Source organism: Maniola hyperantus, chromosome 25 (genome assembly GCF_902806685.2).
Source record: "Maniola hyperantus chromosome 25, iAphHyp1.2, whole genome shotgun sequence".
NCBI lineage: Eukaryota > Metazoa > Arthropoda > Insecta > Lepidoptera > Nymphalidae > Maniola > Maniola hyperantus.
The window spans coordinates 4,113,477-4,130,278 of NC_048560.1; the positions used below are offsets into that span (position 1 = coordinate 4,113,477).

The window sequence follows — 16,802 nt, forward strand, 5'->3', positions numbered from 1 at the left end:
GGCATTAGTCTACGTTAGACAAATGAATGCGGCGCCACCTGTAACTATCGAGTTTTACAGAATACAAATGATCAAACTTATCGCAAATTCACTTGTCGAATTACAAAAAGGGCTTTACAGCCTTGCTGAACTGTGATATAACATAAGTTTGAGCCTAAATAGCTCAACGGTTGAGGAGCGGACTGAATTCCGAAAGGTCGGCGGTTAAACTATTGTCGTACCTACACGTAGCACAAGCTTTACGCTTAGTTGGAGGGGAAAGAGGAATATTAGTCATGATTAGCATGGCAAAAAAACACTGATGGATGGTGGTACTCTATGGTACTGAACCTTCAAAAGTCGACAAGTCAGCTAGCGCTGAAAATATACGCCAAGTGACTCGGTACATTCGCCCAGATCTTTTGCTGAAAGCGTCAGGTCAATATGTTCGGGAGGCTTTACAGGAACATGGTCAATTGCATGTGGAAAGGTGCATGTTATTAATTTACAGGGAAATTATACTTTTCAGTTCACATGGTGACATTTTGATGGGCACGCAAATAAATAGGTTTAATGACCTGTGGCACATTTAGAAATAGTTTTGACTTTTTTTGCGAATAACGAGCAAACGAGCAGGCGGGTCACCGGTCACTTCATGCCGTAGGTCCTACCTAATAACCGTCGTTCGTGAACATTAAGTATATTTTCATGTTTTGTTCTTTCAATCAATCAATCAATCAGCCTGTTTGCGTCCACTGCTGGACATAGGTCTTCCCAAGAGCACGCCACCACGCACGATCCTCGGCCTTCCTCATCTACCCACTTCCCGCTACCTTCTTAAGGTCGTCAGTCCAGCGGGTTGGAGGTCGTCCCGCACTGCGCTTGCCGATACGCGGTCTCCACACCAGAACGCGTCTGCCCCAGCGGCCATCGGTTCTGCGGTGGACATGGCCTGCCCATTGCCACTTCAGCTGGCTAATTCGTTAGGCTATGTCAGACACTTTGGTTCTCCGACAAATTTCCTCGTTACGTATTTTGTCCCTCAAAAAGACACCCAACATAGCCCGCTCCATAGCACGCTGAGCGACTTTGAATTTGTGCACAAGGCGATCGGTCTACAAGTTCAGTTTTGTTCTAGCTCCTCTAATATTCTTCGTCAAAAATCCATGTTTAGCATAGTTTATCGCCGGTTCAAGTTAAAAACACACATTCTGAAGTTCGCACGGCAGCCTTTGTCCGGAGCACGCCGCTCGGCAAATAATGCAGCACAAAGTAGCTTTTGTTAGCCAATTTTAGCCAAAGTTTGTTGTTTTAAGGCAATCTTTTGTGATATTCAGAGCCTGGTATGCAGTACGTACATGAGAGAGCAAACATTATTTTTTACTAGCTGATGCCCGCGACTTCGTCCGCATGGATTTACATTTTTCAAAATCCCGCGGGAACTCTTTGATTTTCCGGGATAAAAGTAGCCTATGTAGTATCTAGGGTATAATCTATCTCCATTCGAAATTTCATACAAATCCGTTCAGCCGTTTTTGCATGATTGAGTAACAAACATCCAAATATTCACACTTTCACATTTATAATATTAGTAGGATTATAATTTATAAGTCCCGCAAATTACTAATGCGGTGGAACCATGTCTCATTAAGATCGAAACGACGTCATTTTGACGAAGCCGAAATAGAAATATACCATCAGCTCGAAAATTCAGTCTAGTGCTGACGTCACTAAAATGGCAGCCACGCGCATTAGCAATTTGCAGGACTTATACCTACTAGCTTATTCCCGTGACTTGGTTCGCGTGAACTACTAATTTTAACCCCTAATTACCCCCTTTTCTCTGCATCGAATTAGATACCCATTGGGATAATATTTTATCCTAAATCCTTCCGCATACGACTCGACTAAGAGAATCTACGAGATTTCGACTCTTTGGTTTAACGATTATTATTAAAAAGAACAATTCCTGAGTTTTATGCCAGCTCTTCTCAGTATAATATGCTTTCCGACCCGGTGGTAGAGTCATGTGGTAACGTCTTGATATCACTACCCATATTATAGAAGCGAAAGTGTGTTTGTTTGCTGGTTTATTGGTTTGTCGGTTTGTCCTTCAATTACGTCGCAACGGTGCAAGGGATCGATGTGATTTTTTGCATGGATAATAGTTTAAGACCTGGAAAGTGACATAGACTACTTTTTATCCCGGAAAATCAAAGAGAAGTGGCGGGCATCAGCTCGTAATATCATAACTGGCACGCACATGCAGTCCTACATGAAATAAATTCATTTAATTTGATAACAAATGTTAGTGATAATAATATTCGGGACCAAAGCTTCACGTGTTCTCCAAGGTACTCTCTCTGGTTCACTTAAACTTTGCAAGTGGGTACACTGTACTATAATTCCTATTAATTGAAAAGTTAGTTCAAAGGGCTAGCGCGAAGCCCTTTAAAGCAGAATTAGCGCAACAGACATATTAATTTCGCAATCCTTGTGGATTACAGTGCTAAGACCTGGGATTAAGTTACGTGGGGTCAATAAGATTTAAGAAAGTACAAGCTTGCAAAAGATATAACATACTTAAACATATAATATATTTTGTGAAAATTTATAATTTTGCTTTTTAAAATTCATAATTTTAACAATTTTTGTAAGTATGTTTATGTTAGTTTGTACTCGTAGTTTAATTAGTGTAATTGACTTTATGGCCGTTCTAATTAAATAATAAATAAATAAATAATAATAATAATAATAATACCAACTACTTAGTTAAGCAAATTAATATAATTTTCACTTCTCATGCTCGTAAAGTTCTTCTTTATACTGGCTGTAAACCTATGCAACCTCATAGAATTTTACTTTGGGCTTGTACTTATTATAACACTAGATGCCCGCGACTTCATACGCGTGGATTTAGTTTTTAAAAATCCCGTGGGAACTGTTTGATTTCCCAGGATAAAAAGTAGCCTATGTCACTCTCCAGGTCTTTATCTATAGGTACTGTAACGATACTCAACTGGCATACTAAAATATTATAAAATTTTAATATGCAAAATAGTACAAAATTTTTGCTATAAATTTATCGAAATTAGGTTAGTACATATCGCCGTCCCCGGCGAATAAAATGATAACCGCTATTACCATAGTTTTAGTGTTATGCGATTTTTGAGGTCTACGGCGCCAAATACATCTACCTAATTTTTTTGGTAATTTTTCTGCCGTTATTTAAAAAGTTATTAAAAAATACAACATTATTCCTATTTTTTTCTAGTACATTGTGTAAATTGCAAGACAATGTTAGTAAAAATTTTCTATACTTATCACATGGCAAACGCTTTTACAATTATATTCTCGTTCAACGAGTTGACAAAATAATTTCTAAAAGCAGTTATCATTTTGTTCTCGTAAATAAAAGTTTAGGTATGACGACTAATATTTCTTTAGTAAAATCGTTTCATTAGTACTGAGCAGCAAAATATATTGCCATACTTTTCCGTCATACAGACTAGATTAACGATAGATAGTGATAGCGGGATATGATGATGGTAATGTTTGTGGTACGCGAATTAGTACACTCGATAACGTGCATAAGCAATTTTTTGACTTAGATACATTTTTTAAATAAGAATAGCAAGCAAACGAGCAGGCGGTTTACCTAATGTTAAGTGATTACCGCCACCCATGAACGTTTGCAGCACCAGAGGAACCGCCAAAGCGTTGCCGGCCTTTCAGTAATTTGTTGGTCCACCCCTTGAATAACTCCATGTTGTAATCTATTGGGAAGGGAGTTGATTACTCGGTTAACATGTGCGTGGAAAAAAGGATTTGGCATAACGGGCGGTCGAAGTGCACCAGGCACCCAGGTGGTGAGGGGGAAATTGCTTACGGTGGCGTGCGGTGCGGTTGTAGAAAAATCAGTCAGAAACTCTTTAGCAATGTGGGCCAGTGTATCATCCGGTTTGCACAAAGATGAAAACGTGGAACTAAAGAAGTTGCCTTGTATGGCTTTCGACAGGGACCGGAACGCGTAGAAACCAGGAGGCATTGCGACCAATTCTATCAACGTGCTTGAGTTTTGCCCTGGCAATGGTATTTTTGAGGATCTAGAGCGGGCATTAATTTTTTTAGATTGGCGGGGGTTTGGGTGGTAGTTGCATTGTGCTGAACACCAGGACTGGTTAAGGTTGGCAGCTCTCTTACAAGTTCCGTTAAACCATTTCCGTGCTCGCTTCCCGGTACGTGTTAAAGAGTTGGGAATAAAGCAACGGCTACAGCACAGATGTTGGGGCCATTTTCAGAAAAACAAAGCTGCCCTCATAGGTATGAGGCGTAGAATTCAGGGTAGGTCGATAGACCATCCCAGTCAGCTGATTTATAGTGCCATACTCTACGGCTACCGGTACCACGCGTACGAACGGATGATGGAAGCTGCACGATGGTCTGTACCATTACCAAGCAGTGACCAAAAGTCCCTAGTGGAGCATCGACACTAACTTGGTAGCCGTTAGGGTGAGTGTTGAGGGAAAGATTGAGAACGCAGAGGTTCAGCGTTTGTGGTCAGCAATATCGGGAATCCTTGTTGGTACAGTAACCAATTGGATAGCCAGGACCAGATTATGCGCACACCTCCCGGTATAATCAGTATCCTACGTGATCGTAGTCATTCCACACGGTGGGAAATAAAGTTACCTAGGATCATCACCTCGGCGGAAGGAATATGCTCCAAATACATAGTCCACCGATATTTTGACGTGGTCAAAGAGTCGGCCCGTCTCTACAGTACCGCGCTATGGGATCTGTACAGGCACGCGTAGACTCGGGTTTAACCCCGAAGTCCACGCGTAATCAAAGAAGAGACAGGTACCCAACCTCTAGGCCGTAGAGGCGTTGACCGCAAATATTCCCCTAATATACACATACACGCCAGCACGTGGCCAAAAGACGTGTTGTAGTTTTTAGCCGGGGTAGGTCAGATAAGAAGTATCGTCGGGGGTGAGATTTGGGTTTCAGTTAGAAAGAGTATAGATGGTTTTGCCGTTTCAAGGTGGTGGCAAACGGCGTTTAGGTTGGAGTGCAACCCTCTAATGTTGTAAAAGTTCACACAGAGTGTGGAACGAGGCACCGCTGTAGAACGATTCTTTCTTCTACTTTTTGGCATCATGTGTGTATACTAGGTGACCGGGTTAACGAATAATGCAGCAATGGTTGTCTCCTGGTCAAAGACATGGAGTCAGCCGCTCTCGATTACGTAGATAGAGTATGTTACTGGCACGGGGGACGGAAGGGTCACCAACCCAATCCGTTAAATGACCGGCGGCGGCGGGACAGCCTCCTAGGTCGGGAATACTAGGTTCGGACCCCCTACGGACCAACGCGTGGCCAGCGGACACCCGTTTCATCGGGTCTCCCATCGCGTGCCAATATATCGCGCCTATGAATACGAGAAGGATTAATTAATCTCCACGATGGAACCAATGGCCACAGTAATTACACCATTCGGGAGATGGGAGAGGGAAAGTCTCTCCAGCTCGCAGCCGGAACGCATGGAATGCTTTGCGGCTGGATACGACTGGAGTGTGGTCCCTAGCCAAGCGACTCAGCCAGGTAGAATCCTACCACGAAGCAGACATACCTTAGAGATTACGCCGTGCGGTATTAAACACAGCGACCCATAAATGGGACTGGCAGCGCCAGCTCCTCGTTAGATAATTGGCAGGGTGCACCACGGGCAGGTGAGGTTGACTTTGGCCACTAAGGTGGAATTTGGGCCACTTCCAACCCAAAACAGTAGCTTACAGTGGACCTCTACCACTAAGCAAGGCAGCTTACACGCTGATCTTATGAGTCTTTGTAGGATAGAAGTCATCCCCAGTTATTATTATCATGTATTTTACGATTCCTTTACCACTGACGATAGTTTTGATTGCAATTTTAATGATTATGATGAGGAAGATCAAGAAGATTAACTTTTTGTTTTAAATTTTTAACAAAGCAATAGCTAGTTACCACAATTTTGTTTTATTGACTAAACCAGAATAAACGTATAAGGATGTAATACTATACAAAACATATTCAATATGAACCAGAATAAAATGGCAAGCTTTCATTATTTTCATTATTTTGGTTCCGAGTATGCATAGAATATAATTGTAAAGCAATATAGCAATATTTGCTGTCTCAACAATGTTACGCGAATAAAATGGTAAGTGTACATTAGTAAATTTAGACAACATGATAATTTTATTAATTTCTTAAATTTGAAATATCATTAATAATATTAAATCTAATTAAAATTTACCAAAATATAACGAAAGCTAAAAAAATTTGCTCTCATTTGAGCCATCTATCTCTATTCTGAGTCTATTGCTTTGCGAACAATCGTCAAAAATCAGTTTTTTATTTCTCCTGAATAGTTGAGTTTTTCCGATTACCATTTTATTCGCCGGGGACGGCGATATCAGCAGTAAAGTATTTCATATAAGAATATAAAGGTTCACTTTTAAGAGTTTCAATTTTAACTCATAACGCATAACGTTGGTAAACATTGGGAATCGAGGATTTACGCCGCACGGGTTATTGGGAGCGAAGACAGACAGCGATGCGCGGGGCCGCGTCGAGGCGTTGTGTGCGCGCCGCGCTGGTTAAAGCGTAATAGCGCTCGGAGCGTTCATTGCTGAACTAGCGTTGCGTGCGGCATCGCGCGCGTCGGTCGAGACGGTGAGTGTGCGCGCTCGTCGTTGCGTAGTGGCGCTCATAGCGTGCTCTATTCAAACGGCGATGTGGAGATACAAAATATAATTTACTTATTGTAACTTATGTGCTGGGGCGACACATGAGGTTTATAATAAAGAATACTAATTTGAGAATGGGACCACTTTGAGTACAAGGATACATTTCTTATATTATAGGGCGATACTTTCTAAAGTCTAAGAGCGATTTATGGTTGAACTGACAATTTGGCTGCTTAGGCGGAGAAAACCGCGCGTCCCTCGGGATGTGTTTGGTGAATCTTTGCTTGAGATGGCTTTCAGTGTTATTAGTGAACTATCTGACATTCTTCTGAAGACTTCTATCATTCCGTGGTGATTGCAAACACTTACAAGGTACATAAATGCTGAAGATGGGATTAGGCCTGTGGATATAGTCTCCCTCGCTTCGGCGTTTGTATCGCAGTGCGCCTGGCTCTGTTTGGCGTCTGACTATCAGTTAGATGTTAGATAGGGATTAGGCCTGTAGATCCCATGGTGAGCCTTGTTCATTCTTGACAATAGTTTGCTATGTTTGAATTTGTGATTACATCGGCGTGCGTTCACACATAGTGCGAACGTATGTTAATGGGGTTGCATTCAAGTATAGTGGATGTTAAATTGAGTTGTAGGCCCATGTACTAAATCTGCAGTGAGCCTGGCTCGTCTTTAGGATTTAATTACATTGGAAACTAGAATAGGATTGGCTAGCGATGGCAGATCATACGGCTATTTCTGGTTTTGTCTTGTTCTGGTATCCTGTGTTTACTTTTGAATTATTTGCTGGTATGCGTTGGAGCGCGTTGGAAGACGCTTATGCGAAGGAGACCCAGTGCCTTTGATGCTTTGTGATTCTTATATGAAGGAGAACCTAGTATCTCGGGCTTTGTGAATCCTTTGCTGAGTTGATTCTAGCATGCTTTAATAGCTACCAATCACAGTGGGCAGGTAATGCTGCTGTACTGTTTGTACTCTGACATTCGTTGGAATGCTTAACCACCTTGTGGTGTTTACTGAATACACGCACAATATAAATGCAACATTATTATACCAATACATAAATATTGAAGGTTGGGTTAAGGCCTGTGGATATTCCCGCAGTGAGTCTGACTCTCCTTGAAACCTATTAACAGGTCTGTAGTGGGAGAGCACCACTCTAAAAATGCTGTATCAGCTATGGCTGCATCGTGGGATCATAAGAGGCACGCACCTCTTTCTAAAGTATGCTTGCATACGTTGCGCCGTTTATCAAATGATGACGTTGTGGGGGGGGGGGGGGGTACTGTTCGTTGGTATTTTATGGACTTAGTGTCATAGGATACCAAGGGAAGGCAGAAGCTCACCGTACATGGCGCGGTGGGGCTATGTACCATCATTTACTTTTCATTCTCCAAGTAAATGATGCCATCCCTCCAAGCTCCTATCCCGAAGGGATAGTTGGTTGGAACTACACGTCTTGACAACGTGATCTCATCTCAAGGTTAGAGAACTCACTCTTACAATATTATTCAATGTATCCTACGAACTTCGGTTTTCCGAAAGATTGTATTTGACTCTATTAATGTGATACGTCTTGTGAGAGCAGTCTCTTGATCCTACCATGTTCAAACCGTTTCTATAAGTGAACAGCCACTTTGAATTGAGCAGGGACGGGTATTCGTCTTGTCCGACCAAATGCTTAATAAGTATTTATACTCGAATACGCAAACCCCACAACCGTCAACGCACAAAGTCGTTGGGCCTGATGAACTCATAATTTCTGACGCTCTAAAAGTTCTTGGTTTATTATGGACACAACATTTCAAGCGGTCTTACTGCTATACGATACACGTGCCACTTTAGGGGAATTAATTTATATCATAATCTTTGGAAAGATTCGAAGGAAAAATAGGGTAGAGGTTCTTAGGACCTCGTCAGTTTAGTCACAGTACCCATGCAAAAAATCACGTCAATCCGTTGCACCGTTGCGACGTGATTGAAGGACAAACCACCAAACCACCAAACCAACAAACAAACGCACTTTCAGCCGTACTCAGAGTCGCTTAATCGTTACTTAAGTTTAGTTAAAACGAGACAGAGCTACATCTCTCACATAAATCTGTCTCGTTTTAACACAATCTTAAGTAACGATTAGCGACTCTGAGTACGGCTGAAAGTGTGTTTGTTTGTTGGTTTGGTGGTTTGTCCTTCAATCACGGCTGTTTGACATTTATAATAGGGGTAGTGATTATGTTATTGTTTTATTTCCTCGCAATCGAAGTGAAAAGCAAATTGTATACTCGGTCATAAAACCCATTTTATCCTCGACTTAAATATCTGGTTAATCGGTTAGGTGGTGATAACAGACAGAAAGACAAACAGACACAAATAATATTTTATTTAAAAGAATTAATATTCTTGTAAATAAATCTTTCAAAATATCGAAATCGGTAAATATTTTATCTTTGAGGTTTCCTAAATGTACCAATCATGTACCAAATGTCTTCAAATAAAAAATTCAATAGGCACCCATTTTGCGCGAGATTTATCCAAATTAATTTCTTACGTCACCATTTATTCCCCCTATTTAGGGTGATCGCATACCAGGAGACGATTTACAAGGCGCAAGAGGCGTAAAAGCCGCAAGACAACCATACCGCACAGTCCCAGATTCGATTCTCAGCAGGAGCAATCTGGAAATTTCATTATTTTTAATTATTTTTTATTTATTTAGATACTAGTTAGCCATTGACTTAGCAACCTCACCTGGTGATAAGTGATGTCCAAGATCGAAGCGGACCGGAAGGGGTATGGCAGTTTTTATTAAACGTTTGGTTTCTACACAGCATCGTACTGCAACGCTAAATCGCTTGGCGGCACGGCTTTGCCGGTAGGGTGGTAACTAGCCACGGCCGGAGCCTTCCACCAGACCAGACCAGAGTCAATTTTCAGAAAACATAAATTCCCAAATTGCCCCTGCCGGGAATAGAACTCCCATTTATAAGACCACAGCGCTTACCAGCGACCAGATCGGATCCAATTTAGAAAGTATAGATTTCCAAATTACCTCTGTCAGGAGTCAGGACCTTCCATTTATGAGGCGATAGGGTTCACCACTGCGCCAAGGAGGTCGTCACGGTACTATAAAATGGCGGCTCTTGCCTACCTCTACGGCTTTTGCGGATCGTACGGCTCTCAAAGCTCCTGCGAGTCATAAGGATCTTACGACCATGAACGATCTCCTTCACGTCCCCGCGATCGCAAATTTGAAATTTAAATCCGCGATTTGGCAAATTGAGAAATCCCACGAAATAGGCGTCGGTTCTTAGTCTGATCGCTATTTTCGATTATGTCTTATCTTCAAATTACAATTTCGTAACGTTTTGTGCGGCTTCTCGGTTTTAGTTATACGTGTAACTAAATTAGGTTTATCAATACGAGCTCGAAGAAATCAATATTGTTTTTTTTTGTGTGGAAAAAAAACCCTTATATAAATGCGAAAGTGTGTTTGTTTTTTTGTTGGTTTGTCCTTTGGGCCTTTATGATGCCTTATTGAAAACCTGCCTTAAAAAATAAATCACACTCCACTCCTTTTTTAGGGTTCCGTACCTCAAAAGAAAAAACTGAACCCTTATGGGATAACTTTGTTGTCTGTCTGTCGGTCTGTCAAGAAACCTACAAGGTAGGTACTTCCCGTTCACCTAGAATCATGTAGTTTGGCAGGAAGGTAGGTCTTATAGCTGACATTAGGGGAAAATCTGAAAACCGTGAATTTGTGGTTACATCACACACAAAACAAATTGTGGCCATAAAATATAATAATTAGTATTTTCAATTTTCGCAGTAAGATAACTACATCAAGTGGGGTATCTTATGAAAGGGCTGTACCTGTACATTCTAAAACACATTTTTACTTATTTTTATGTATCATAGTTTTTGAATTATCGTGCAAAATGTCGAAAAAATACGACTATAGGACCCTCATTGCGCGAGGCTGACTCGCACTTGGCTGGTTTTTTGGCTAGTAGTGTAAAGATCAGGTTCTATTGTATCTTAATTAAATTTAAAATTAAAGCATATATCTCCAAGGAGTAGGTACGTACATAAGGAGAACTCGGAACTGAGTTGTTTAACGACGACATATAGGGGTAATAATTAGCATCTGTGGGAGATGAGATTTATGTACCCCGTGCGACCTCCATTGCACTGTTTGTACCGAGTTAGTCAAGAGTTTGTAACGTATGTTGTAGCTTCTACAAGTCTCTACTATAGCTACCTACGTTTCAATAGAAATAGAAAGATTTTTAGGGTACCGTACCTCAAAAGAAAAAAAGGAACCCTTATAGGATCACTTTGTTGTCTATCTGCCTGTCTGTCTGTCCGTCTATCCCTCATGTCTGTCAAGAAAACCAACAGGGTAGGTACTTCCCGTTGCCCTAGAATCATGAAATTTAGTAGGTAGATAGGTCTTATAGCACAAGTAAAGGAATAAATTCGTAAAGTCTTGCTAGATAACAGAAAGTCATCAACCCCATTCATCCTCATGATCAACCCATGAGAAGGGTCTACCACGCTGGCTAAGTACGGATTGGCAGACTTTACACACCTTTGAGAACATTATGAAAACTCTCAAGCGTGCAGGTTTCCTCCCAATTTTTCCTTAACCGTTAAAACAAGTGATATTTACTTGAGGTCTTTTGACTTTACTACTCAAGTATTAGAGGCGCCGGGATAACCTAACCAGGTCTAGCTGGTAATGTGTGGTACAGCCTTAAAAAATAAACGTTTTTCTTTCTTTCTTCTTCTTTCTTTAATTACTTAAAACGCACACAACTCGGAAAAGTTAGAGGTGCGCGCCCGGGATCGAACCTCCGACTTCCGATTAGGAGGCGGACGTCCCAACCACTAGGCTATCACAACCTACAACCCCATTATAGATATACATTTTCATTGCATTACTCCCAATACAGTTGTAGCAATAAATTTGTATTTTCGATGTAGCCCCTAACAGCAATTCTAGATGGGAACTGCGATTAGGGTTGCCAACTTTCAGAAATAATTATAGTAGGTAAATAAAATTAATAAATAAAAAACGATCTCAACGACAGAGACAATGCTCTACAAAACTATGCAGGTACAATATTAGACTAGGTTGAATAGGTTGTTGGATATAATGGCGCCGATTCTCTTGTGTTTCTCTAAACTAAATTTAAAGTATCTGCATCTTTCTCTTTTTAATATTGCTAAAAAGAACGGAACATGAATTTTACATTTCAAGACTCTAAATTATTTTAGTGCACGCTACAAATAAAAACAGTAGGCTCGCGACTGGCAGCTAAAGTCACGAGATATGGCAGCTCTAAATTGAATTTAAAACTGTCAAACTGTGTCTGTCCTTTTCATAATACATTAGTAAGAAGAGGATGCGAGTACTCTAAAATTTAGGTGTGCTCAGAAATAGTAGGTACCATTAGATCTCTGGCAGGGACTTATACTGGTTACAGTCTTGCACCGCCTGAATTCAGCGGCTCCTTGCGACTCATTTGGTGTCGCCTGTCCACCTAGTAAATTATAATTACCTTATGAATATAGTATAATTTATAATATGAATACCTGGCTAATGCCCGCGACTGCGTCCGCGTGGATTTAGTTTTTTAAAAATTCCGTGGGAACTCTTTGATTTCCGGGATAAAAACAAGCTTTTGTTACTCTCCGTTATTTCAACTGTCTCTATGCCAAAAATAAAGTTGATTGGTTGCTTAGTAGGGCGTGAAGGACAAACACACTTTCGCATTTATAATATTGGTATAGATTAGCTTATGCTTGCGACTTCGTCCGTGTGGACTACACAAATTTTAAAACCCTATTTCACCACCTTAGGGGTTAAATTATCATAAACTTTTTTTTAGCTGGTGCCTACGTCATAATAGCTATCTGCATGCAAAATTTTAGCCCGATTCATCCAGTAGTTTGAGCTGTGCGTTGTCAGTCAGTCAGTCACCTTTTCCTTTTATATATTTAGATTTGGGGAAAATTCTGTAGAGTTGTCAGCCCTAGCAAAGATGCACATTTCAATGGCCAGAATGCATTTCCTTCCAATCCATGACCACTGTGTCGATTACAATTCGGTTTATCTGCTTCTTTATGTGTTGTTAGAAATCCTCTCAGTTGGAGACAGTTCATATTTAATGTCTAAACGATTTTCAATAATCTAAATACATAAAAGGAAAAGGTGACTGACTGCCTAACTGACTGATCTATCAACGCACAGCTAAAACTACTGGACGGATCGGGTTGAAAGGCATGCAGATAGCTATTATGACGTAGGCAGCTGCTAAGAAAGGATTTTTGAAAATTCAACACCTAAGGGGGTGAAATAGGGGTTTGAAATTTGTGTAGTCCACGCGGACAAAGTCGCGAGCATAAGCTAGTATCTAATAATTCTGAACAAACAAACCTTCCATTTTTATTTTTATACATATATCTGTGGATCGCTTAGCATATTATGTTAAACATTTTAAAAACCTTAAAAAGAAGTACCTACCTGGAATAATTGTTTATAATAAACTAAATTACTTATTTATAATGTACGAAATTTCATCAAAATCGGTCAAACTGTTAGGCCGAGAAAAGCTTCCAGACAGACAGACAAATAAAGACACACTTTCGCATTTATAATATTATTATGGATACGGATGGATGGATGGAAAGAATTTGCTTTTGGATTAAATTGCCCAAAAGTCCTATTAAAAAAACCGGCCAAGTGCAAATCAGACTCGCGCATTGAGGGTTCTGTAGTACAATCGTATTTTATCGATATTTTGCACGATAAATCAAAAACTACTTACTAGATCTCGTTTAGACAAATTTTCGGTGGAAGTTTGCATGGTAATGCACATCATATATTTTTTTTAGTCTTATCATTCTCTTATTTTAGAAGTTACAGGGGGGGACACATTTTACCACTTTGGAAGTGTCTCTCGCGCAAACTAAACAGTTTAGAAAAAAATCATATTAAAAACCTCAATATCATTTTAGAAGACCTATCCATAGCCCCCACACGTATGGGTTTAATAAAAAAAAATTTAGTTTCAGTTCTAAGTATGGGGAACCCCAAAATTTATTGCTTTTTTTCTATTTTTGTGTAAAAATCTTAATGCGGTTCACAGAATACATCTACTTACCAAATTTTCAACAGTAGGGGAACGGAAGGTATAACGGACCCTGTAGGTAAAACGGACCGGGCTTATAACTTCCTAACTGTTAACGCCATCTATAACCAGCTTGCGTCAACTTGACAGGGGCCTCTCACTCAGAGTAGGACATTATCCCTAGAGCGGCCATGCAGCGGCTCACGTTTTTATCAAGGTAAGTTAAGTTTTGCCTATTTTGATGTAAAAACAGCTAATTTTGATCAGCCTTTAGTATAATTACGTTAAAGTTATCAGCAATTTAGTGTTATTGCTTGAGATATTGTTAATTTTACTTAGTTTTAACGATAAAGAAGGCCAAGTTCTCCTCACTCTTAACCTCAAAATAATTTATTGTTTACATGTCTACCGAAAAGGCAAAACGGACCGGGCAAAATGGACCAGTGGTCCGTTTTACCTTCAGTACAATTTTTTGTACTTATATAAATAAATTTGATATTTAAAAGGTTTTTTTTTTCAGATGGTTAACAATTATAAAAGAAAGTCGGACCGACAATCTTGGCGTGAGGAGGACATGAAAAATGCTATTGAAAAAGTAGCCACACGCGAGATGGGACTTAACAAAGCGGCCGCCACATTTAATGTTCCCAAAACTACACTAATACGAAGACTTAGCAAATATGAAAGCACCAAAGACTTAACTATAGCTACGGAAAAGAAAATGGGCAGGTATCAAAAGATTTTTAGCGTCGATCAAGAGAGAGAACTAGCATCCCATGTCAAAAATATGGAAAGTCGCTTCTTTGGTTTAACCACAAAGGATCTTAGGCGTCTCGCATATGAACTAGCTGAACAAAATAATCTGCAACACAACTTCTGTCACGAGACAAAAATGGCTGGAAGAATATGGCTCGAAAATTTCTTAAAGCGTAACCCCGACTTAAGTCTGCGAAAACCCGAACCGACTTCAGCAGCTCGAGCGTCCGGCTTCAACCAAGTTCAAGTTAAACGATTTTTCGATTTATTAACAGATTTAATAACAAAGCATAAATTGACACCCGATCGAATCTTTAATGTCGATGAGACGGGCATGACAACTGTACCAAAAAGCATGCCTCGTATTCTTGGTACAAAAGGAAAAAAACAGGTGGGTCTATTAACTTCTGCTGAGCGAGGCCAGCTTGTTACTGTTGTTTGCCGCTTTGGTGCGGACGGATCTTACATGCCTCCCATATTCGTGTACCCTCGTAAAAGGATGAAACCCGAATTGATGCTAAATGCTCCACGAGGATCTTCGGCGTTTTGTCATGAAAGCGGTTGGATACAAAAAGATATCTTCACAGAGTGGTTCAAGAAGTTCATCAAGTTTTCAAGGGCATCCGTCGATAATCCAGTTTTGCTTTTGCTCGATGGACATGCTAGTCACACCAAAAATTTGGATATCATCGAATTAGGACGGATTAACGGTGTGCATGTGCTTTCATTTCCGCCTCACTGCACACACAGACTGCAACCTTTGGATGTAGGATTTATGAAGCCTTTTTCAACTTATTATACCGAAGCTGCAAATAACTGGCTAAGATTTAATCCGGGAAAAGTAATAACCCAATTTCAAGTTGCAGAGCTAGTCGACAAAGCCTTCCAAAAAGCTGCGACTTTGTCAAATGCTTATAACGCTTTTAGAGCCACCGGTATCTGGCCGTTAAACCCTGACGTGTTCACAGAAGCAGATTTTTTGGCAGCAGCGACCACTGACATTGAGATGCCAGAAGAAACGCCAAGGGATAATGAACATGGACCATCATTGATTCGACCCGAAGAAGCGCCCCCCATCGACGAACTTGGATTATCAGTGACTAATGATCATGCAGCTTTGCAAATAAACATAACACCACCTCTAGTCAACGATGAGGCAATAACAGCGCAACCTGGCACATCTAGCAATGAAGGTGTCACTGAACCATTGTTATCAATAACGTGTAATGAGAGCTTTTCCAAAAAGTATCTAACCAATAATGATGAACAACAGCCATCAACGAGTACATCCTTTTTTATTGCTCCAAAGGATATAATGCCCGTCCCTAAAACTACTAAACGGACTAGACCTAATATAAAGCGAGGAAAGACAGTCGAAATAACATCATCACCTTATCGCGAAGAATTAGAAGCTACTAAAAAAGCACAGGAAATGAAAGAAAATGCAAAGCTGGTAAAACAAAATCTTTTTACTGAAAAAAAGGGGAAAGGGAAACAAACAAACACGCAAAAAGGAAAAGGAAAAGGGAAGTCTACAAAAAAGAACACTCAAAAGAAAAGAAAGGACTCATCTAGCGAAGACGAAGAAGACGTACGATGTTTCTATTGTTCCCATTTATTTTCTGAATCGACAGAAGGCTGGGTTCAGTGCCCCGCGTGTTCTTTATGGGCACACTGTTCTTGTGCCGGTGTTGAAGACGATGACGAAGATGTTAGATTTGTTTGTGAAAGGTGTGACGATGAATAAATAGTAGATATTTTTTTTAGTTCTTATGTTTATGCCATAGGTCCATTTTGCCTTCATGCCTGGTTCGTTTTACCTTCACGTGTAGGCAAAACGGACCAAACCGAGGGTTTTGGAAATCATCCAATATTTTCTGTATCTGTGATTTTATGCAAGTGTTCCTTAGTAATAAGTTTGATTAATAAATTTTCAATTATAGAATAACTAAGAAAGAAGAATAAAGCTATTATTTTTTGTGTGACATTGATTTTTCCTTAAGTGGTCCGTATTACCTTCGCTTCCCCTATAGCTCTTATAGTTTCGGAAAAAAGTGGCTGTGAAATACATCCAGACAGACAGACAGACATACAGACAGACAGACGTGACGAATCTATAAGGGTTCCGTTTTTTGCCATTCGGCTACGGAACCCTAAAAACAGTGTAAAGAGCAGTATTCCGGGTATC

The 16,802-nt window shown here is 40.2% G+C and overlaps 1 protein-coding gene across 1 annotated transcript in view; it reads left to right on the forward strand.

The window, feature by feature from the left end:
• The window catches only part of LOC117993978 (uncharacterized), a 47,566-nt gene extending 31,205 nt beyond the window's left edge, over positions 1-16,361 (forward strand). The window contains exon 2 of the mRNA XM_034981856.1: positions 14,379-16,361. Within this exon, the coding sequence (XP_034837747.1) occupies positions 14,379-16,361 (1,983 nt within the window). The remainder of the gene's footprint in view (positions 1-14,378) is intronic.
• The last annotated feature ends 441 nt before the right edge of the window (positions 16,362-16,802 follow it).